Source organism: Balaenoptera ricei, chromosome X (genome assembly GCF_028023285.1).
Source record: "Balaenoptera ricei isolate mBalRic1 chromosome X, mBalRic1.hap2, whole genome shotgun sequence".
Lineage (NCBI taxonomy): Eukaryota > Metazoa > Chordata > Mammalia > Artiodactyla > Balaenopteridae > Balaenoptera > Balaenoptera ricei.
Window position 1 is genome coordinate 119,735,975 of NC_082660.1, and position 23,976 is coordinate 119,759,950.

Below are 23,976 nucleotides of genomic sequence, written 5' to 3' on the forward strand. Positions count from 1 at the left end.
CATTTGCCATAAAACCTGCTTGCTTAGGTGAATCCTGTATTCATTCAAAAACATAGAACGTGACTCGCTGTGAAATCTGTCTTCTAATGCTGTTGATTACCTTAAAGAAATAAGCTAATGGGGAAGTTACCAAGAAAAAAATGAGTCTGAACATTTCACTTCATATATTTTTTCAAGAATATATATTTTTCAAGAATTTCTTCTCAATTATTAACTGTAAACATATATAATTGTGTTTCATTGACAGAAAAATAGCATACTTGCATTTAGTCTCCAGTGCAATTTAAATTCAGAGCCTGGTAAAACTTTAACCAGGTATTTTCACTAAACTAAAATCTCGTTTCTGTTCTAATTAATCTGGCACTACTATACTTGGTCCTGGAAGCAGTGACTACAGGTCACAAATTACCCACTGTTAATATATCCACAAGCAAGACTTAACGTGATTTTGTAATTCCAGAGAGATCACTGTACAAAAGTGATTTTCACTGTGTCTGCTATTAAACCTTCTACCAGGGCTTCAAAAAGCAACAAAGCGTGGTCCAATTTAAGTTTCTCTCTTTTTTTCTTTCCTAGTTTAAGCTCTGATGGAGGTGCTAATGAGCCTTAGACTAGTGGCCCAAAGCCAAACAACGGCAGGAAAGCAAAGGACTTAGACAATTCAAATTGGACACAGGAGTACGTGAAACAAAAGTAAACTAATTCATTTCAGCCACTGACTATACCAATTGAGGCAGTATTTGAACCACACCACCAAAAATACTTATGACAGCTAAAGTAGTGCCCTCTGTCTAAAAAAACTAAGGGAGAAAGTATAAGGGAATCATTAAAACATTCAGTGATAAAGTAACAACAAAATTAGCTTGTCCAGTGTGACTCATGCTATCACCCATCTGGTGGAGCCACTCTTGTGCCTTGTCCAGTCAGTAAACTGGGTTCTATCAGATAAATGGCAGGCAGGTAAATACGCTAGAAATCAGCCGCAGCCCTATCAGCCCCAGCACAGATTTTAGTATAAGGTAAGACTACAGGGCATCCCCCTACCCCTTGGTGTGGGTTAAACTGGTCCATAGGGTTTGTTCTCTACTCTCTACTATCTTACCTTACGAAGACCCAGCATTATCTTGCTGTATAGCCTCTAGGTTTTTAAGATCACATAGTTAAATGTGATCAGTTCCACTGTCACTTTGGGGATAGGAGTTTTAAAGTATCAGCACATAGGGATGTAACGTACAACATGATCAAGATAATGAACATGGCTATACGTTATAAATGAAAGTTAAGAAAGTCAAATCCTAAGAGGTCTCATCACAAGGAGAAAATTCTTTTTCTATTTCTTTAATTTGGTATCTATATGAGATGATGGACGTTCACTAAACTTATTGTGGTCACCATTTCATGACGTACGTTAAGTCAAGTCATTATGCTGTACACCTTGAACTTATACAGTGTTGTATGTCAATTATACTCAATAAAACTGGAAGAAAAAAATTTTAATTAAAAATACTACTCTTTAATCACCAGAAAAAGAATATCAGCACAGAAGTCTAAGCTGCTCATATAAACATCTTCAAGTATATGTGAACATTTCTGTCATAATAAATAATGATTACCTTATTCTTTGTACATGTAACATACTCATGATAAAATTTTCTTGCCGTGACACATACATTAAAAATAATGTTAAAAATCACTGAGATAAGTCTAATGAAAAATGCTAAAATAAAACCATAAAGGTTAAGTCAGCAGTCCTGTTAACACTAAGGCACTGGGCAAGAAATTTCATGGAAGACTTTTTCCTTTTCTGTAGGAGAAATAGACTATCACTTAATCTTCACTACATGGCTAGCAGCCCTGAAAACTCCTTTATTTTATATGCCACAGATAGTCTTATTCCCAAAAGAATGAGGAGCAGAACAGTTCCCAGCATGAAAAAAAGAATCAAAGCGCCATGTAAAGGTGTACTTCCGAGCTACGGTCAAACTCTTGATGTTCCTAAGGACTAAATGCAGAATGACATAATTCCTACCTTGTGGTTAACAAAGTTCCCCAGATTTAGTTGGCAAAGATTGAAGAATTTTTAGTAAAAAATAGGTTTATAGGGCTTCCCTGGTGGCACAGTGGTTAGGAATCCACCTGCCAATGCAGGGGACACGGGTTCGAGCCCTGGTCCAGGAGGATCCCACAAGCCGTGGAGCAACTAAGCCCGTGCGCCACAACTACTGGGTCTGCACTCTAGAGCCCGCGCGCCTAGAGCCTGTGCTCCACAACGAGAGAGGCCGCCGCGATGAGAAGCCCGTGCACCACAAGGAAGAGTAGCCCCCGCTCGCCACAACTGGAGAAAGTCAGCGCACAGCAATGAAGACCCAACAAAGCCAAAAATAAATAAATAAAATAAACAAATTTTAAAAAAAAGATTCAATCACTAAAATAAATAAATAAATAAATGGGTTTATAAAAAGGAGGCCCACTATTCCTTTGCATAGCAGTTGGCACACCAGACACAAACTCCATATGGGTCAACACTCAAACTTCACACTTATTGACAATTTATACTTCAAAGATGCAAGCTTTTAAAGATCATTATCTACCGTATAAACTTTAAAGTTTTAAAACCCATCTCTTCTTTATGGAGTGGGGCAGGGAACAAACTATAATGATTGAAATGATGAGATAATACCTACTGATGATCTGATACCTTTTCTCTCCCTAAAATGTATAAAAATGGTTTCCTTAGTTATCGAGTAGATTGTTATCCTTGGCAACAGCTAGCTCCTGTCTCTGCCCCCATTTCTAAGAATATGGATGTCTGGTCAATGAAGCTGCTTTCAAGAGATAGGAAAAAAAAGTTTCTGCAAAAGCAGAATCCAATTTTACATATCATGAATAACTCATATTTAAATTCTGTTAATTTTAAGACATAAATGTCAGCAATCTTAGTACACAAGGTGTTGCAAAAGTCTTAGTGCGATTGTCAGCTTTAACAGCCTCAGAAGTCCAGATGCTCCAAACTTACTAAAATCATCGCTTGAAAGTTTAATCACCTAAATATCTTTGACACTGAGTTTTGTGAATTTTGAGTAATAAGTTTCTTTTTAATATATTACTTGAGCCATATGTTGGCTTGTTAGCACTCTATGAGCAGTCACGAATAAAGCAAATCTCTCCAGTGTGAGGCGACACTTTTTGTGTTTACAGATCAGAAGTGCCCTTCATCCCCAATGTTGATGTTCCCAGGGCTCCCACAGCCAGTCACATGTCTACGGAGAATGGACGTGGTGGCAATAGAAATAGAAGCCTCATGGGAGTTCCCTGGTGGCCCAGTGGTTAGAATTCTGGGCTTTCACTGCCGTGGCCTGGGTTCAACCCCTGGTCAGGGAACTGAGATTCTGCAAGCCACGTGGCACGGCCAAAAAAAAATAAAATAAAATAGAAGCCTCACAACAGCCACCATCATAGACAGCTTAGGTTGTGCTGCTCAGAGGAATAAACGTCTGAACAACGGGAGAAGACCCTTGGTAAATGCCATATATTCTCTGTCCTTCCTTACTCATTAGTGTGAACCTGTCTCATAGCATCAAGCACAGTCAGCCTACAGCAATATTTTAAAAAAAAATCACCTCACCCTGTATGTTTTTAGCTTGGCGAATGCTTTCATATCTTTTAACATGAACTTGGTTAGTTGGTTAGTAACTGCGTAAGGAAATCTATTTATAATGTCATGTGCCTATATTAAAACACACTTTACCATAAAAGTGATACGCAGTTTCCACTCAGTATAGAGTTTCACCCACTAGTCCTCTTGACAAGCTTTAGAAGTTTTCTCTTTGCAATCATCTACATACCTGGAAAGGCATTCTGTACCAAATTTAGCACTGAGCTACCAAGGACAGACAGGGATGAGAGAGAAGAGAGAGTGTGGGGCTGAAAATAGCTAGAACTATCTAAAAGGCATCTGTTCCAAGGTTAGAATGGTACTGATCAACGAGTCTAATGAGCTAGAATAATCTGTGACTTCTTGGGTCGACTAGAAGTAGAGGTTACCTTGGACAAAACAACGAATAAGTGATTTGGAAAGAAGGAATCGTCAGTCTGTATAACTTATAAGTGGCTTAACAGGATTCTTCCATTTAGAGAGCACCATCTTTTTTATTTTAAAGTGAACGCCCTCTGGGGTTCTTAAAAAAAAAAAAGAACCTTAGCCATAAAATTCAGGGAACAAAAAGTTCTGCAAGGCACTACACAATGGCACCCAGAACATGGGTGCTCAGTAAGTTGACTGAAACGTACTGAAAGATTTCAAAATATCACCTGGCCACTGCTATTATCCCTTTCTCTTCCTTCCAGTACGTATGTTGGCATCCAAGTACTCAACTCATCCTAGTACTCAAATTCGGGTACAGGAAAAGAAGTTAACTTACACACAAAAACAGGAAAGGGCCTTAAGTTAGACATCTAAACTCGGCTGAGTAAGACTAAAAGACTAAAAAACAGTTATGTGAACAGACCACAGGAATCTTCAAGTGTTACTATTTAAACGAAACCTTAGTTACTATTGTGATGGAACACCCCAAAATTTTCAAAAAGATTTTATAACAACAGATAGTGCTGTTTAGAAAAGGCCATGCTTAAGAGAATGCTGGTGTTCTCTGCTAAGTTAAAAGGATATAATACAAAAGGCAGGCAGAGCAGCTACAATCAAGGCATATTCCCCAGGGCAACCCAGAAGCTCCTTCTCATGCCATCCAGCTGTTGACACTCTCCTACACCATTAGCACCTATTGAGAGGCTGACCTAACAGGAGCTAGGCATGAAGGTGAAGGTGCCAAAAAGATACACGCACTTCCAAAGGAAGTCCTGTTGACTTTCAAACGATCTGGTTTCTCACACTGTCTACATCTCCATGGAGATTTCACCTCTAGGGAGCATGGATAAAAAGTTGAATATGTTTTAAATGATCCCAATATACTTTTGCTGTGGTTCTTTTCAAATACATCATTCCCTAGTATCCTTTGGATTTTATTTCATTTTTTACCATGAACTGAGATCAGACAATTGTGCAGCCTCCGGAGACAGCATAGTGGTAGTGCCTTGGAAGAGCCTCTTGGGCTGGCTTTCGGTCTCCATTTCACCTAAAACAGAAAGAGATGATGCTACCGTAAAGCAATTTTACAGATACAGGCTTGCTGCTAAAATGGGGTGATCTTTGTTTAATCAAAGATCAGAATACTTCAAGCTGTTACTTGAAAGCTATTTTTCCATGTGCTTTAATGTAGAAGAAATATACTGCCACATAAACTCAACTAAAAAGTCAGCAGCCCTAAAAATACCTTCTCATTTATTGTATGTAGCATGCTGCCCATATAGTCAGGTTCTTAAATAGAAGAGTAGAACACTGATTGCATTAGGCAAAATGAATCAAGACTAATAACCACAGCAGAAATAAAGTATCCCCCAAAAGCTGAAGCTCATGGTGAATAATAATTTATGCTAGATGATTAGTAAAGACTCTTGACTTTATATATTTTAATATCAGAACATTTCCTGAGTTGAAGTCAAATGGATTCAAAAGCATGCAGTCTGATAAAGAGCATATAAATCAAAGGTTGCTTTAGGCTACTTAGTGAAAATGAAGATTAGAAAATATAAGTTTGAAAGCACATCTGTAATTGAAAGCAATTATTAATTAATTCACAAAATTGATGTTGTACTGGCTACTTCAATCCCACAGATTTTCTCAGAACTGGGAATAGAAAAACTTTGCATCAGAAGAAATAATGCTTAGCATTTTGCCACTGGGAGTGCAAAGACTAACAACCCTAAATTAGACAGAAAAGCCCCTTTTCAAATAAGCTATGATTTAAAACATGCACATACCTTGGTTTCGAAGCTCTTTATCTGAGCTTTAAAATTGAACGTTAAAGACAATTTAATTCATGGGCCTATCTACACTCCATTAAGAAATTAGCAACCATGAACTTAAACCTCTACAAGATTCTTATGATGGAAAAAGACCAAGGAAGAACAAATGCAACATTCATTTTTCCCCATATTATTAATTAATTCATATTATCTTTCCTCTGGAGCTATTCTGAAAATTACTGAAATTCAAGAAAGGTTATGTTTTCATTTGCTTTTTTCCATGCTTTAATATGCGGCTTTTCAAAGCTGCTGCCGGGCTTTCAACACCTCATTAGCAAAAGACTTTAGCCCTTTTTAGCAAGGAATCCCTCCATCTGCTGGTATATTTTGGGATAGCTTTGAAACTGAACAACCATACTACATTATTCCATCAACTTCCTACAACATATTTAAAATTAATACTAATAACTATACTAGCTTTAATTTCCAAGTTTTATTTTCACATAATAGCTCCTGAGAAGGTTCTTCGGATTGTAAATAATTCCTTGCAGCCTTAAGGAAAAAGACTATTAGTTTATAAAATAAAATTTATTCACTAAATACAAACATTGTCACTGTATCAGCATTTATTCCCCAGAGCACACCATCTTTAATTTTAAGTTGTCTGAAATATAGCACTTTTTGAATCTGTGTATGATGCTATACCACTGGAAAGTCTTCGCTGAAGCTGCAAGTATCCGTTTACCTAACATTAGAAGAGTTGATTTGTTTACTAGAGCCAGAGGTGATCTACACACAAAAAAACACTTACTGAATTGCTTTTTTAAAATGATCATTAAAACTCTCATTTAAAATGACATCCAACACTTGTAATCATGTGGTCATATCCCCAGGAATAATGACTAAACCCGTGTTAAATTTCTTTGCCTTTTTTTTAATAGACTCCATTGGGTGCCCTCTATAAGCATCTAAAACTAGCACTGAGTGAGATCATTTTCGTTTAGTGCTTTGTGGTTTAAAATAAGGTAATTAAGAGAGCACCCCCTGGGAGTTTCGGGCTAGTAGATGCAAACTGTTACACATAGAACAGATAAACAACAAGGTCCTACTGTAGAGCACAGGGAACTATATTCAATATCCTGGGATAAATCATAATGGAAAAGAATATAAAAAAGAATGTCTGTCTGTGTATAACTGAGTCACTTTGCTGTACAGCAGAGATTAGCACAGCATTGTAAATCAACTCTACTTCAATAAAAACATTAATTAAAAAAAGAAAAAAAAGAAAGTGTATTTCTTATAAACCACACACACAAAAAAAGAGAGCACCCTATTATATCAAAAACCCTATAGAGACTCAAATGGGAGGCATCATTTGGTGGTGACTTATATTTGAGCATACAGCATGTGTATGGACTTATTTGCTATGACATTAACACATATTTCTGCAATGTATCAACTTATATCTCTTTTATATTCAGATCACTGAGAGGCAAAATTTCTGGAATATATATTGATATTATGAATATCTGAATAAGATTCAGTTATGGAGTGTAAAAAAATATAGACAGTATCAAATAACTAATTCCCAGAATTTAGAATTAGTAAAGCATACATTGGAAAGAATATTTCACTATTTCTTTAGAAGAAAGGAGTCATACCTTGAACTAATTTCAGACAGAAATGCTAATTTGTAATTCAAGCTAGACTACGTTTAATAGCAGAAGGGGGATGACACATACCTTTTCTTTTAAGAGGACCAAGAACACTGGGCCTAATGCACTTGACCGGACTCTGGCTTCTCCTGCTTTAAAGAATAAACAAACAGGATGACATTAAAGTACTTTTGGCAAATCAATAAAATTGACAGACACATAGGGAGAAATGGACAACGCCTGTGTTGAAGGTTGAGTGCATGATCTGACCTGGCATATGACAATCTGGAATAACATGGCATTTTAAGCTATTTTAAAAACTCGTTTTCTAAGACAAAATATCCACAACAGCTTTAAAAAAAGATAAACCTTCTTAATAAGTTGTTTGGGACTTTGACTGGTCTACAATCTTAAAAAAATTTTTTTCCTTATCCTTATAAAGAATATATTTTCAAGTGTGTGTGTCCCCTCTGAACATAAACTGGCATAAGTCTCAAAAAAGTAAATATGGTAAAATGTTAATGGTAGAATATATAGGTGGTAGGTATATGGACGTTCACTGTGAAATTCTTCCAGTTTTGCTGTTTGAAAATTTCCATAATAAAATGTGGGGAAGAAGTTCACCAAAGAGACAAACTTAATGAACAGCCTTTCAACCACATTTAAAAAGCAGGTTTACTTACCTGGAAAAGCGTCTTGGACTAGGAACGGGACTTGGTGGTAGTCCACTGCTGCTCACAAACATTTGTAAGGATGGTGAAAAACACTGCTAGAAAAAAACATATTAAAATACTTCTAGTGCTCCGGTTTTCAAAAGGTTCTTATCAAAATGACAACAACAGCATCCTTAGAATTGCTTACCTGTCTGTCTCTCATACATGTTTATGAGAGAATACATAGATAGATAGATAGATAGATAGATAGATAGATAGCTAGATAAGACAGACAGATGGATAGATTGATAGATTTTTTTCAAATTACTACTATAGACTTTTATTAATTTTCCTTCCAGTCATTGAATTCATCAAAATTGAGGTGATTTGTGTGTGTGTGTGTGTGTGTGTGTGTGTGTGTGTTTGTGTGTATTTTAGAGAGTAAACAGCTCAGTGTGTGAAAGAGAGTTAATATCTTGTCAATGAACCTACCTTTCCAAATCCTCTGGTGGGTGATGGTGCTGGAGAAACCGGAGTGAAGTCAATCCTTTTAGGAGAATATAATTTCTCTGGCTTGTCAAAATCACTATCACTCTGTAAATAGAAAGTGTTATTTCCTCATAATTCACAACTCAACACATCACAGTTCTTCTTTACTACACAAATAGGCCTACATTTTTAGAGTAGAAATGTATAGACTCTAAAAAGTTGCAATCTCATATTCTGGTGGGAAAGCAGAGATCAAAAACACTGAACTCAAATGTGGAAACAGGAGAGCCAGAGGTAAATGAAAAAAATGAATGAAGCCAATGAACAATATAGCGGGTTCTAGAAAATATACAACAAGCAGATATGTGAAAACTGTACCAGGTTCAAGCTCTCATCCCATGATTGGCTTATCTGCATTGCGGTTTGCACTTCTCTAAAACAGACAAAAATGAATGGCCATTAGTGCTCGTAAACAAGACATACCTTCGGCCACACCCTGTTCTTGTGAAGCACTAACCTTTCATGTGCAGTTTCTCTGTTCATCATATCCATGCCTTCCTCCTGCAAAGGCAAACATGTGCTGAAAACATAAAATTTATCCACACAGTTCTCTATTTCAAAGAAAACGAAAAGGACTTTTCTGCCTCATTTGACATCATCACAGTACAGCGGGACTGACATTTTAAGTCTGTCACCTGTACCACATCTGTATTTTATCTGTCCACTCAGAAGAATCTGAACCTGTCCACAACTAACCAGAGTGGCAGCCTGACTCATTTTTAATATCTAAATCTGCAAAATGAAAATAAAATCAAAATGTAAAATGCAAAAAATTACAGATCTGAGCCAATAAGTAAAATTTACCCTTTTGATTTGATGCAGTCTGCTGCTAGGAATCCGATTAGGTGAGGATGACAGCAACTGGAAAGAAAAAGTAAACATTTACTATTTTTGAATCACAAAGCAGCGGTCTGCTGTCAGTGCCAGTGTACAACCTCTTCCTAGATAATTTTTCATACTCTTCTTAGAAATCGAGCTCTTTAAATCACTGAACATTAATGCACTAGAGAGGCAGTACATTCAGTCTTTTTTTTTTGATCACAATGTAATTGATAAAGAAATTTGGTTACAAGAATTATGACTGATTATAATTTTAACCCTTGAAAACCTTCATCTCTGGCAAAAACCAAGAAGCAGGTAATTGTGCATTTCCTGGTTGGAAAACAATGCTTTAGTCTTCCTCTCCTAAGCAGGCAAAGGTAAGTAAACTGAGAGCCATTCAGCAACTAATGTTTCAACATTTTATCCTATTTGAAATGACCCACGAGTACATTCAGTCTTTAGAAAGTACACCAGGTGTCCAACCTCAAAGCACCATCTGTCGCTAGACAGGCACTGACTTTAACATTTTTCCCAAAATGAATGCAGAGCTGTGTACGTTTATGTAAAAAAAGACTCCAGGTCTTAGAAATAGCCATGACCTCACTTATCTAAAATAAGGAACTCTATACAAAGGGAAAACAAAAACACTGATTCTATTCATTTTTATTACCAATGCACCGACGGAGGAAGACGAGCAAATAAGCCCAATATAATATATTGTCTATGATTAATGTTTATCGAAAAAACTTTAAAACTGCAATAAGGAGATTTTACTTGCATGATCTAAGTCAATTCTAAAATTCGATCACTAACGCTATCACCACAAAGCTTACTAGTTCAGAAAAAAATCAATGTAGAGGCAAGGTGCATTTTTAAGATAACTGTTGCTTTCCCTTAGATCATTTTTTAATAACACAAAGATGAAATGATTTGGGGGCCAAATTATGTTCCTTCAGAATCATCATAATCTGATCATGAAATGTAAGGTACAATTTATATCAACATCTTACTGAGTGGTTGGCGAGGGGAGAGTCTATAGCCATAATGTAAACAACTACTATTTATTCCATGATGAAATGCAAATGAATTTGTAATACTATAAAACCAAATATGACAATTATCCTGCTACAAGAGCCCCTATCCTATTCAAACTTTAAAAAATACTCATGTAGTGAGCAGTATAAAATGGTGATAAACTGCTCTAAGGTTTTTAGGCAAAAGCTAATTCCGGTGAAATTTTTTAAAAGTTATCCACTAAAATAAGATTTTACCTCAAAAGAGATCCCTTCATTTCCCACCCCTTTCTTTTACTTCTTCCTCTCCTAGGCTTTGAAACAAGAAAAACTTTACCAGCAACTTCCTTTCCAAAAGTATTTTTTTCCATTATGAAAGTAATACATGTTTGCTGGTGAACTCTTGATAAGGTCATTTGAAAAATGCTAAGCTACTAGGCAAGTAAATAAGGCAGGAAAGACTCCATCAGGATACTGTGGCAGAGAGCATGAACATGTCAGTCAGGGAACAAAAGAAACCCCAAAGGCAACGAAATGCAACGAAATAATCAGGAAAGCCAAAGTACGGATTGCCAGAAGCTGACTGTGGAGAAAGTCACAAGCTTAGATGGTACATCTATATCACACACAACTCATCGATTTGAGACAGAACTGGAGAGTAGACCCGCAAGAGGGACAGAGAACAGCAGAGCTGTGTCTAGTACCAGCAACAAGAGCAATGGATGGGCTGAGCAAAAAGCCAAGAACCTCAAGGAGGCGCCAGTTAATAATGGTGTGAAGTTAGAGCAAAGGGCTTAAACGGGACCAGAACAGAGGCCCCTGATACTGGGGACTTCAGCAGCATGGTTTTGAAGTGGAGTTGTGGTAGATGTAGTGAGATTATAAACTGGCTGAATTGTTGGCAAGGAATCAGAGGCAGTTGAGTGTGGATTAAACTTTGAAAAAGCTTGGAGAGGGGAAGGGAAAAAGGGAAAGACATGTACGAAAAAAAGAGAAGCTTGTCTTCCAGATACGAGATGTGTGAGTCGGGAGAAGAAGGTGGGAGGGAAAGAGCCAGCAAGGAAGAGACTGAAGACACAAGATAGAGCAGAGACGACAGACTAAGCAAAGGCACAGGGGAGTCCGACAAATTCCCAACCATTAGCAGAAAGCACCCCATGTGAAGGGAAAGACACTGCCAGGAGAAGAAAGCTGCCGGTTATGGAAGAGAGGTGTCTGCCTTCTCTGAGAAGTGAGAAGGGTCATCTGCTGAAAGTGAAAGGGGGTGAGGCAGGACGATTGTCGTTTCTGAGAAGATTTTTGAATATTGCTTTGGAGAACAGCATGGGGCCACTGGCACCTTGAACCCAACGTGCCTGGAAAGAATATATCTGCTTTCCCTTCAAACGACCAATTCCTCTTAATTCTCTACCCAGAATAAAGGCAACACTTTTCCCCTGGTCACCAAGAAACAAAATTTCAGTCACTCTTGAGTCCTCCTTCTCCCTGCCTTTCTAGCTAATCAGTTAAATAATGAAGGTCCTAGATCTGCACGTCTCTTTCTTCAGCCCCGCCCCCCCCACCAACCCTTTCCATTTCAGCCTGCAACACCTTACTTTGTGAGGGTTAAGACGGGACATAGGTAAGTATATTAAGATTTGTAGAGCACACGGTGACATAATGCATATGGTGTAATCAATATTATAATAAGAGTAGCCAAAGGGTGCTGGGGAAGGCGTCCAAAACCAAAAAGCCAGAGAGGAAAAGCGAACGGGGTGAGGAGAGAATAGGGATCAATAAAGAACAGTGGGTCCACGCGGCCCCTTCAGCAAACTCGTGCATTTCAGTAGAGCCAGAAGGAAGGCTATTAGTGAGAGATGCACCCCACCAGAGTTGATAAGAATCTTTACATCTTAGAAAAGAGCCAAGTGAAGTTCAGAGGAGCAAAATCATTTTCCCTTCTTTGCTATGCTATTGAGATCAGAACACGGCTGTAGAACATATAGAAACATTTTTCACATATACAGCAAAAACGAGTAGTTCTATGTCCTAGTATCCTCAGGGAAGAAGGGACAGTAAACGAAATCTCCAGAGAGCTACCATTTCCCCCTTGAAGTAGCTGTAGCCACTTCAGCTGGAAATCTTTCTCGAAAGTGTTATATTCCCCACCCCCATTTCTTAAACAGATTTGACCAAACAGAATGGCACTGGAAGATCTCTATTCTAATCCCAGCTCTGCCACTTACTAATTGTGTGATTCGGAGCAAGTTACTTAGATCGGCTGAGTCTTAGCTGTTGCCTCTTTTAATTGGGAAAAACATCTTTTGCCCTGCCTACTTCACAGGGGTTGCTATGAGAATTAAATGTGTGAAAGTACTTTGTAACATGTAAAATACCATATGAGTGTAGGTATATGAGTGTAGGTATTACTATAATTTAAGGAAAGGTTAATGACCCAGGTATCTGTAGGAACATCAATGATTTTACAGTTCAACGCCAGTGACACCCTCAGGGTCTATTAACAGGCTCTCAGCCCTAAGACCAAGCCACGGGCTGATTTTGTAAGAACCTCTGCCCGCTTTTCAGTCTTCCCCTCTCCTCCCTTGCTGCTAATACACCTTTAACCCAAATGTACCTCTTCTGATTTGCTGCTTCTCACACACTACTGGGTTGGAAGCTTATTATAATTGTGCATAAATTTTAGATGATTCAGAGGTCAGAGAGCCCCTCCTACAAATAAACTGATGAACCTTTGTGCACAGTCTATGGAAATCTGGTTCAGCCCTTTAGAGGTCTATATGCTTACATCTTGTATCTTCCAGGGCGCTGCAATTACCGGATAAGTGGGCTCCACGTGTGAAGGGCTACTACGTAAAAACCTCATCATAATTTCTCCCAACACAAACAACCAATGAAAAAGGTGTTTCCTGATGGCTCTGGCTATATAGACCAGTCACCATCAGCACCTCTACTGGAATACAAATCCAAGCATTTTCAAATAGACTTTACTTTGAATAGATAGCACTGTCCAACAGAAGTAAACACTCTGCTACCATATACATGATTTTTGCATCCTAGGACAAATAAAGACCACTGTTCTCAGTTATAATTAGAAGTTAATCCTGACTTACCTCACAACCATGATGCAAGTAGTAACAAAAAACAAGGAACAATGTTTCAAAATATCAAGTCCCACAGCCAAGAAAAAATTCTAACCAGGTTTCCTTTTTGCACCAAAAGCTGAAAATAGCCACAGCATGAGCAGTAAACAAGACAGGTAAAATCATTTGTTTCTTTTGTAAGCAGTGGTGCCTAGCACATCACCTCAAGAAAGAGGTACATTTTAAAGTGCTTCCCCCGATCCCAACGACTAACGATACTTACTCCTACACTTACCAAGCTGTGACGGCTCATCATGGTTGTACTATTCCTCCGAGTTCTAAACGTGTAAGGTTGAAAAACCTGGGAAAGGTCACTGAAAAATAAAAAATAAAATGATTAATGTCTTCTCATATAAGATATCCTTCAACTGTATTAACGCCAGCTCTCTGGTTAACACTGAAATCGACAACGGCTCCTTGTTTGATAAAATGAATCAACTCCTCACCGTCCTCTTCAGAGCTTCCGGAGGGGTGTGCAGTGGATTACAGGTTGGCTGATACTGATCTCCTCCGGGTTGCGGGACAGCTAGGAGAGGTATGGGGCGGAGCTCCAGACTGGTTGTCTCCAGCTCCTTCTGGTCAGAACTCACGCCCCCAGACCGGTTACCACCAGACACTGGCAGCCTCATCTGTTTACCCCAGAGGACCTACCAGCAAATGTTACTGCTTTCTACATGTGCCGTGCCGTGAGAAGGGCTGGGGACCCCTGATCTCCAGGGGGAGCCCTATCAGCACATCTCCCACTATTGCCCTAAACATGTGCTCTACTTTGGAACCCTGCTGTCCAACTACATCAGCACACCTGGAGTCTTGCTCATGTTGCCCCTTCTGCCTCAAATGCCTTCCCTCCCACCACCATCTGTCCAAACCCTTCCTCTCCTCCAACACCCATCGAAATGCCAGACCCTCCACAAAGCCTCTCTTCATTGCACAAACCTAATGCGATCATTCCCTCCTTTGCATTGGGTGGGAGCACAATGGGAAATCAGATGCTTCTTCAGAAACCGACTTCTTTATTAAAGGAAAGTGTGCGTGTGGTTTAAACCCCTTGGTAGAGGTGTTTTGGTCATCCCTGCAGTCCCTAGCAGAGTGCCATGCCCAGGACAAGAGGTCAAGAAGGATTTTCAGGGCTGAACTGGATTGGGCTTCAAGGGACCGTGGAGATCACCTAATCCAGCTCTCTGAAATTTTAAATGAGAAAACAGAGACTCGACGAGGCTAAGTGACTCATTCCTGATCACAGCCAGTTAGGGAGAAAATTGGGACTAGGCCTGGTCGCCTCACTCCTTCTTCTGTCGCATCATGCCACCTTTCAAATAATTACTTAAATCATGATTCAAGAAAACCCAGCATGTTATTTCTACAACAGTCTAAATGCAGGTCAACAGGATCACCCCGGTCCCCAGCAATTGCTGGCTTATGAGATTCAAAAAGACAACCAGAAAAGACCAGTTTACTCCTATAGTGTCAAAAATAAATGTAGAGCTGAGGACAGCATTAGAAAAGCAAAGAGTCACTCCGCCATTCCCTCAGTTTTGAAATATAAAAAAAAAAAAGGTGAATCTGTTTTTTCCCCAAAATAAAGATATTCTAATCAGTTTGACAGACAAGGATTACCTCTTCCTTTGTCTTCACTGTGCCTGATTAGTGTTTTTGGCTAATTCTACTCCCATCCCCTTTTTCTGGAGTCATTCCATTTCTACAGGGTCTCACGAATTGGCTCTAAGATGAATTGCCCACTTACAAAAGTGAAATGTAATAGGCTCAAGACGTCTGCCAACCTAACCTTCACTATCACAAGAGTCTACCTTAAAATAGACCCTCTGGTGACTTAATTCACATGAAAACACGAGACCTTACACTACAATTCAAGGGTCAGTTCTTTCAATTATTTTCGAAAACCTGTGCTTTCACTGACATGCCACCCTTCTTTTTTTATTGACCAGAATGCGTTTCAGGCAGTTTTAGGATCTGAAAACATTATGACAAATCCCAATCACTTAAGAGGACGTGAATACGCCATTTAATTACAAGTTATTAGATAAATTGCGATTTATTGAAGTAAACCTGTGTTAATGCCAGGGTTCCTAAACTAAGCTTAGAAATAGCAACTCTTAGACGCAGGTGTCAAGTTGCAATCCTAGTTCCAGGGGCTTCAGTCTGACATTCAGTGGTGTAAATTAGGCAGGGCAAGCAACTTGTTAGAAGAGCCAGAAGCTTCCTGTAGTTTCTTTTACAGTGGGCCAACAGAGCCCCAGGTAGAGAGGGCCCCATTTTCCCCACACTGCCCAGAGTTTGGGGTCAAACTTTCACTCCACCTTGGGACCCAAGTTACTGTCAAGCAGACAAGTCCCCACCCCCTCAGCATGGAGGACCCAAATGAGCTCCAACTCTCACTTGAGGGAAGGAAGACTGCTTGCAGGGGGTCGAGGAGCCCCTGAACCCTGCACTCCAGCCTCCCCAACCGTGCTCACCTGAGCCCATGGATCAGGGGAGCGCTGTTGGCTCTCCTCAGGGTGACCCCATCAGATGTGTCAGACTCAAAGTCCAGCTCCATTTTCTCCTGAGCCATGTCGGAGACTTGCCGGCAGGCACGGCGGACAGCGCTCAGCTCCTGGTGCTTAGCTATGGACTCCCAGGACTCTCACTGCAGGACTGAGCTGCTGGGGACCGGCAGCTGGGGGCGGAGGCTTGGGGGCGGGGGCGGAGAAAAGCAGGAGAGGAAGGGGAGGGAAGGAGGATGAGGATGAGGAAGGGAGGATGAGAGGGAGGGAGGGGAGGAGGGTGGAGAGGTCGTGGTGGAGGGTGACAGGATAAAGGAAGAGGAACGAGGAAGGAGAGGGATGGAAGGAGGAGGTAAAAGAGCAAGAGGGAGGGAAAAAGGATAGATGGAAAAGCAGGAAGACAAACAGGGTAAAAGGAGGAGGACAGAAGGGGGAAAAGAAGAAGACAGGGGGAAAGGAGGAGGGTAGGGTGCAGGGAAAAGAGGAGCGAGGGGGAGTGAAAGAAGAAGGACGAAGTATGGGGAAGAGGAGAGAGAAAGGAGGGAGAAGAGAAGGACGGGGAGGAAACTAGGCAGCGGCGGAACTCATGCTGCTATCTTTTGGCCAACGACCTCAAGCGGGGCCGGGCTACAGACACCCCAGCTGCCCGGGCAGCACTAGCACCGAGGAGCTGACAGTCGGGCAGGGCCCGGCCGGGCAGCCTCGGAGACTCCAGCTCCCCATGCTCGGGGACCCGGTCCAGTCCCCCATGCTCCGGGACCCGGTCCGGAGGCTCCTCAGCCCTGCGATCGGTGCTTCTCCTCCTCGCTCCCCCTCCCTGCCTGGAGGACAGGTGGGGGGTTCGACCAGCCGCCGCCGCGGTGCCTCCTTTTTCGGTCTTGGGTTCTAATGGCCCGGGGGAACCCCTCGGAGCCAAGGCCAAATTCTACAACCTGCCGCCTCTCACGCCTCAGAAGCGGGAACCTCCGCGGGGCCAGGTCTTCCGCGTCCGGGGACCCATCGGGTCCTGCGCACGCGCCCGGCGGCCGCGCCAATGGGCCCGCGGGCACGGAGCATGCGTGGGAGCCCCGCCCGGCAAACTTCCTCCAAAGGGGAGGAGCGTTTCCAGGGAGCCTGGAGCCTTTTTTGACTGCATTGGCCCGGGGACCCTGGCGCCCGATTTTGAAAAGGACCAATCGTTTGGAGATACTGGAGCATCATCTTTCTGGAGGAGTTTGGGCCAGTATTCACGGGAAAAAGAAACACGTGGTTTCCACGTTTTTTCGTTCCCAATTCGTATGCTCTGACTTCTGTGATCCTCGCTCATTTCTTAAATCCCTCGACTTAGTTGGTCGCTGTCTGGAGGGGCAGATTTCTTTTTCAGATCATCCATTTGGATGCACTAGACCAAAGGGAAGTGAATAAACAAAAGCAATGGGGTAAAAATAAAGAGAATCTAGTGAGAGTTCATATAGTTAGTGAGAAACACTCGTCTCCATTATACAAGCACCGTTCGCTTCAATGATATTAGGTAAAGTCCTGACGAACAAGTAGCAGAACCAGAATTTTTTTTTCCCTCGGCTTTACGAACGAAGACTCTAACGATCACGATTCAGCTTGTGTGAGACCTGGAATTACTTATTTTATTGAACATCTGCGTAGCAGTTACTGTGTGCTAGGCAGTATTCTAAGAGCTTTAGAAATATTAACTCATTTAATCCTCACCACTTGAATGACCCTGGGAGAGAGATGGCCTCTGTGCTGTGTTAATCATACATACCTAAAAAATACAGGAAACTTAATAATCAGGAAATTTAAAATAAAAAAAAGGAAAAATTCATCTTTTGTAAAAATAGTTTTACCTGCTTCTTCAACTCATATGTACCATATTAAAACTTGCTGGGCTTCCCTGGTGGCGCAGTGGTTGAGAATCCGCCTGCCAATGCAGGGGACACGGGTTCGAGCCCTGGTCTGGGAAGATCCCACATGCCGCGGAGCAACTGGGCCCGTGAGCCACAATTACTGAGCCTGCGCATCTGGAGCCTGTGCTCTGCAACAAGAGAGGCCGCGATAGTGAGAGGCCCGCGCACCGCGATGAAGAGTGGCCCCCGCTTGCCACAACTAGAGAAAGCCCTCGCACAGAAACGAAGACCCAACACAGCCATAAATAAATAAATAAATAAATAAATAAATAAATAAAAACTTGCCAAGCCTAATCGTCATTTTAATCCTCAATATTTATGTGTTCTGACCGTAATAGAGTTTTTAAACCACTTTTAGATAGTTTCCTTTAAATTGCCTATATTCTCCTGCCAGCTGGATTAGAAACACGAGCTCTGTGTTTAGATATCAGTAATGTTTAGACATGATGAGATTTGATTGGTCTATTCATTCAGAATATATCCATTAAACCTTATTACCTGCCAAGAATAGTAACAAACTCTTTGAAAAGTAAAATAAGCAGTAGAGTGGAGGTAAGAGCTACCTGTTTTCCGATGTACTCCATATTTTTCTGTTATTCAAACAGTTTGGTTTTGACCCTCTGTTCTGTATTTAACCATTGCCTTCTGCAGTCACCCTGACTTTACTAAGCTTTAGCTGCCATCCTTCATAAACTTTCCAGCTTACCCTGGGAACTTCAGCAGTGGCTTTCAGGAATCTTGGTACCAGCCCAGATTCTACTGCTACCTAGTTATGTGCCATTAATCTCTCTGGAATTTTATCAACTGTAAAATAGAAATGATTTACCTACTTTACAGGATAGCTGTGAAGGACAGGTTATTTAAACCTGTATTTATTCATAAAATAATTTAATAAGTATTTATCGAGTACTTATGGGTACAAAAATAGTGTCCAGAGAAATATCCAGAGGCGCCTGGTCTGTCTTTTCACTTAAATAGAAGGGCAGAGGAATCTTGGCTTTGCCACTTAGTAGTTGTAATTTGAGTAACCCCTCCCGGCTTTGGTTTCCTCCTTTGAAAAATGGGCATTGTGATGGCGCCTAACTCACAGAGTTACTGTAAGCATTAAATGCGATCACATATTTCAAGTGCTTAGGACAGTACCTGGCACATAATAAGTGCCCCCCAAATGGTAGCGATTGTTAACCTGTCTTATATCAGGAATGGAGACTCCAAATCGTCCTCATGTCTGGGGTTTAGGTAACCTAATTCTGCCCAATATAACTACACTTTCCTTAGTCTATTCTCAGAATGAATGAAGAATGATTATGATACTTCATGTTATACATGAACTTGTCATGAACTGTCTCAAGATAATCCCATTATTTTAAATTCACCCCTGATTAGCTGAGCAAGGTTAATGATTGAACCAATTGAGATAAGTATGTGAAAACAACTGTAAAGTGCTATACCACGTTATGACTATTTTAATAACTCCCATTTCACTCGTTTCACTTAACTTCTCTGCCAATTCTCTATATGGTTCCTAAAATGTGTGGTTTTTCAAAATTATTAGCACGGAGTTAAGATTTCACTACTCAGTGTGTCTCGTTAACTGGTGGTGAAAAATTCTAAGAGCAGTTCTTAGACTGTTTCGAGCCATTGTTAAATGGCAACGCTGGGATGTATACTAAATTCTGAGATACTTGCTTTAAGAAAATAAGCCTCCCTGCTTTAACCCCAATTTTTTTCTTAGATGAATAGCTTCGAGCAGCTAGGTTTTATTCATTGTAAAAATATACTGTATGATTATGGTAAAACACACACACACGGAAGACAATGATTTGTTTGTGCGACTGGTTCAATTGTGTTAGCGCCTTACCAGGACCCTTTGGGAGTGGGTCGTCTATAAGCACTTAAAAGTGTCCCCGCCCACACCCCCAGGCTTCAGTGTTTTCTAAATTGCAAAGGTGTAGGGTGTCTGTTGTAACACGATGGAAAAATTCGTCCTGGGAGGTAACAAGCTTGTTGGCCTCAGTCATAAGGGGACACTGGGCTAACCAAAACTGAGAAAACTTGAGTATTAGACTTAGGGCAGAAAGGATGGCGCTCCCATACACCTTATTCCATTCTTTCTTTGCTAAATAATGGTTAACGAAACCACGCCAGGGTTAACACAGGAGCGGAAGAACAACCAAGGTGAATCTGCACTAGGGAGAGAGAAGAGAGAACCGGGTTTGGGGGGGAAAGACGGCGCCCTCACTGCCTGTGCACCCCCAGCAAGAATAACACAAGCGCCTGCGCTAATGCTCATTGCTTGCGTGGTAAACAGGCGTCAGCGGGCCGGACCCAGGACGCATGCGCAGAGGGGCGGTGCCCAAATGATTTATCCAGGGCTGCAGGTTGTAGTTTTTGTTGTGGCCGGAGAGGCTTAGCCGGGGTTGCCTTGGCTGAGAGAAATAAAGGAGAAGGATTCACGGATTAAGATAAATTCCTCATTTTCATTACAGGCTTGGAGGTGGAGGATCTCAGTGTTGGTGCCCCGAGCTTGGGAGTTAGGAGGGTCGGAGCCAGTCCTGCCCCACTTTGTGCCCACCCACCGGTGTTAGGGATGGTAGGGCTGCAAATGTGAGCACGCACTCGTCTAAGAGCTTCCTCCTTTCTTCTCTTTCCCCCCTTTTTCCTCTCTCCCTACATTAGCTCCTCACTTTGACTTGTGCTTATGTGAACGGGAGCCAGAAAACCTTGAGAGCTCCAAACTAAGCTTCGGCACGGACATGGCACAGGAGAAAATGGAACTAGGCTTGGAGGTGCTGCCGAGTTCAACCCCCACAGAAGACAACACTCTGAGAAGATCCAACAGCGTCCCTTTGATCAGTGGGCTTGGGTGAGCAGGACTGAGATACTGGAGGAGGCAAGCGGGGGCGGTGGAGGGTGGCAAGAGTTGCAAAAAAGTGACTTCCAATAGCATTCCCACCCCTTTATTCATCGAGGTTCTGCAGGTATGTCCGGTGTTCCTGGTGTCCGGAAGATCCCACCCTCAGTCTGGGGGCGGGGGGGAGGCGGGGCGGGCTGACCGGAGGGCGAGCGCACACAGGAACCTGAAAGTCCCGAGAGTTCATCGCGACCGGAAAGCAGCAACCATTCGGTTTGGAGCATGACTTTTTCTAACTTCACCCCATCTCTTACCCACTCTTGAAGAAACTGTGCACTCCCCACCCTCGCCTTCAGATCTTCTGTAATGACTGTAATTTTTGTCATTCTCTCCGCTGCTTTGTCACCTCTGACCTTCACCTTCAGCACAGTTGGAATGGAAATAGTTGTCAAGCAAATAAGCTGGGGCCTTTTTTACACCTAGTTTTTATTTGAATGAAAAGTTTAGGTATCACAGAAAATTGATCTCCTAAATTTTGCATTCTCAATGGCCGATATTGCCCCTACTTAGTTCTTGGTGGGTGAAAAATTTTTTCTCATATGTATAAAGCACAGATATACATACAGCACATAGACTGATATGCAGTATATTTGTGCTTTTTAAATGGTGTGGGGATTTTCGAGGAGGAGTTGGGGGAGGAAATGTCTAAAAGGCTCTTTAGAGCTCTGCTGATGAAAAAAGATTTAACTAACTGATGGTTAACTGTATTTCCTGCACATATCCAAAGATCTGGCATGACTTAAGCTTATTATTTCTTAAAATAGAATTTTAAAGTGAGGTCGTGGATCTCACATCCCAGTATCATAAGGTTTTCTCAGTATTGTAAAAATGTCTGAAAAATGCATTCACCGTTACAAGGGAACTCAAGAGACCAGATCTATCTTCCTTGTTTAATGTATGGGGAAACAGGCCCGTGAATCTCCAAAATGCCATAGTCAGTAGTAGAGCCAGTACTAGGAAGCTGTGTCTCCAAACTCCTAGGCTAGTGCTTTGTCCACTACTAATCAATATCTAAGCTGATTAACTAAACAGATGCAGCTTTCTGGTCATTTGAGTTAAGGGAGAATATGTTGTAACAAAATGAAAAGCAAACTAAGTGACCAGAAAATAATACATTACCTTTTTAAACAGGCAGATAGAAAAATAAAGGGTGGAGGCAGCTCTGCATGTTGTACTGAGAACAAGAACATTCTATAAATTCAGGATTCTACTCTAAATCCTGTTGTGTGAATAAATGAGCTGTTTTGGACACACTGCTAGTAGAAGAAAACACTTGAGGATAATGTTCATTTTATTGAAAGGCTTTATGAAATGAACAATTTGCAAATACGTAGATGACAGAGGATATATATTTGAAGGAACGTTTGGATCCTGTTTAATATATTAAGTGCTGGGGCGGGGGTGGGTGGGTGACCAGGCCCCTTTTCCCGATCCTCGAAGTTCTGGAAGCAAAGAGTGATCCCAGTTATCCCTTCATACTTTGCTTTGTTCTGCAAAGGATTTGAAAATTTTGCTTTTATCATATTAGAGCATGGTTACAGTGTTGAATTCCATAGCTTAGGATCCTGATGCAGGAAGTGAATTTTGTACAGAAAGGTTAGGGGCAGTTGCATATTTATCTAGTAGGAGTTAACCCACAAAGCAGACCAAGCCCAGGGACTCTTGTCTGTCAAAAAGAAGTAGCATAGGAATGGTATATCACATGCCCGAGGTCATGTAATCAACAAGAAAAAATTTAGAGTAGAATTACACTGAGCCTTAGTTGAATTCACTTCCCCCCAGTTCTTGGCAGTTGCATATGTCCACTGCTCACTTTTCCCACTTTCCTTAAGGTGGGCCTCTAATACTCATTGCCTGGCCTCTATCACAGCTCACTAAATATCGTTGCACTTCTTTCAAGCAATTTTCCAATTTTGCTTGATGTTTCCTGTATATAAAGACTTTCAGTCTCTCTTGCACCAGCATTTGCAGAATTTGTTCTTTAAATGTCAACTCTTTAATACAAGTATCACTATTTTTTAAGAAGGTCCTGCCTAGTTTTGTGTTCATCTTGTATTAATAAAAATACCAATGTCAAAAGTTTTAAACCTCTTGGTTCTTTATACTCTTTAGCCCCTCTAGTTGGCTGACTTCAATACCGGTGTCAGTGACTTTATTTAAAGGTAGTATTTTTTTTCTTCTACTTCTCTGGCCCTTATTAGAATTAGACATTAAATTCTTGGATTTCTGCCAGTGGCTTCCCCCTTTAAATACCGCTAGCCTGACCCTGCATTTAAAATGTTACTGCCTCAGTTTTTTTTTTTTTTTTTTTTTTTTTTTTTACTGCCTCAGTTTTGTTTGAAAGGTAAACTACTGCCTGGGGGCCAAATTGAGCCTGCTGATTCGTTTTGTAAATAAAGTTTTATTGGAACACAGCCACACCCATTTGTTTACTTATTGTCCTTGGGCCACTTTCCCACTACACTGGCAGAGTTGAGTAGTTGCAACGAAGGTTGTATGGCCCACCAAGCCCAAAACATTTACTGTCCGGCCCTTTACAGAAAAAGTTTGCCAACTATCGGGTTTATTAAACTTGTGCAAACCTGGAAGAAGAATAGTGGCCATGAAGAGTGATTGCTTTGGGAATATAACTGGCATAAATATACTGTAGTTTAGACAGAGCTGCTTACTGATCATTTAAACATTATCTAGTTATATTACTGCTTACTGATCACTTAAACATTATCTAGTTATATTACTTTCACTTTTTCCAAATTGTAAGTAGCACTTAATTCTAGATATCACCTAGGATTTTATGAATTCATGTTGAGTGACTCATATCAGTTGAAATATATGCTGCCTCAATGATTTTTTTTCAGTTATAGTCTTATTAAATAAAATTGGCAGACGAAAATGTAGGGGAGAATATAATTGTCAGCCTTAAGTATTAGCCTGGGCGGGGGGAGAGATAAATTGGAAGATTG

At 40.9% G+C, this 23,976-nt stretch overlaps 2 protein-coding genes and 2 non-coding genes across 15 annotated transcripts in view; 1 reads left to right on the top strand and 3 right to left on the bottom strand.

Moving 5' to 3' along the window:
• Positions 1-17,228, bottom strand: part of PABIR2 (PABIR family member 2) — a 79,715-nt gene extending 62,487 nt beyond the window's left edge. The window contains exons 1-9 of one of the 9 annotated variants that reach the window (XM_059910338.1): positions 16,169-17,225; positions 13,930-14,008; positions 9,524-9,580; positions 9,177-9,220; positions 9,038-9,092; positions 8,663-8,764; positions 8,201-8,286; positions 7,605-7,669; positions 5,036-5,132 (exon numbers count right to left, since the gene is read on the bottom strand). In XM_059910338.1, coding sequence (XP_059766321.1) covers positions 5,036-5,132; positions 7,605-7,669; positions 8,201-8,286; positions 8,663-8,764; positions 9,038-9,092; positions 9,177-9,220; positions 9,524-9,580; positions 13,930-14,008; positions 16,169-16,266 — 683 coding nt within the window. In that variant the 5' untranslated portion in view covers positions 16,267-17,225. Of the gene's footprint in view, positions 1-5,035; positions 5,133-7,604; positions 7,670-8,200; positions 8,287-8,662; positions 8,765-9,037; positions 9,093-9,176; positions 9,221-9,523; positions 9,581-13,929; positions 14,009-16,168 lie in introns of all 9 variants that reach the window. The other 8 variants (XM_059910337.1, XM_059910336.1, XM_059910333.1 and 5 more) reach the window with 8 other exon arrangements.
• On the bottom strand, positions 1,803-1,934 carry LOC132358070 (small nucleolar RNA U109). Its single transcript, XR_009500424.1, has one exon. It is a non-coding gene; the product is annotated as a small nucleolar RNA U109 (small nucleolar RNA).
• On the bottom strand, positions 5,269-5,412 carry LOC132358071 (small nucleolar RNA U109). Its single transcript, XR_009500425.1, has one exon. It is a non-coding gene; the product is annotated as a small nucleolar RNA U109 (small nucleolar RNA).
• Positions 17,229-20,437: 3,209 nt separating the features above from the next.
• LOC132356956 (P2R1A-PPP2R2A-interacting phosphatase regulator 1-like) overlaps positions 20,438-23,976 on the top strand; it is a 63,545-nt gene continuing 60,006 nt past the window's right edge. For 3 of the 4 annotated variants that reach the window (XM_059910216.1, XM_059910215.1, XM_059910217.1), the window contains exons 1-2: positions 20,508-20,596; positions 20,779-20,965. In XM_059910216.1, the coding sequence (XP_059766199.1) occupies positions 20,856-20,965 (110 nt within the window). In that variant the 5' untranslated portion in view covers positions 20,508-20,596; positions 20,779-20,855. Of the gene's footprint in view, positions 20,481-20,507; positions 20,597-20,778; positions 20,966-23,976 lie in introns of those variants that run through there. The other variant, XM_059910218.1, reaches the window with a different exon arrangement.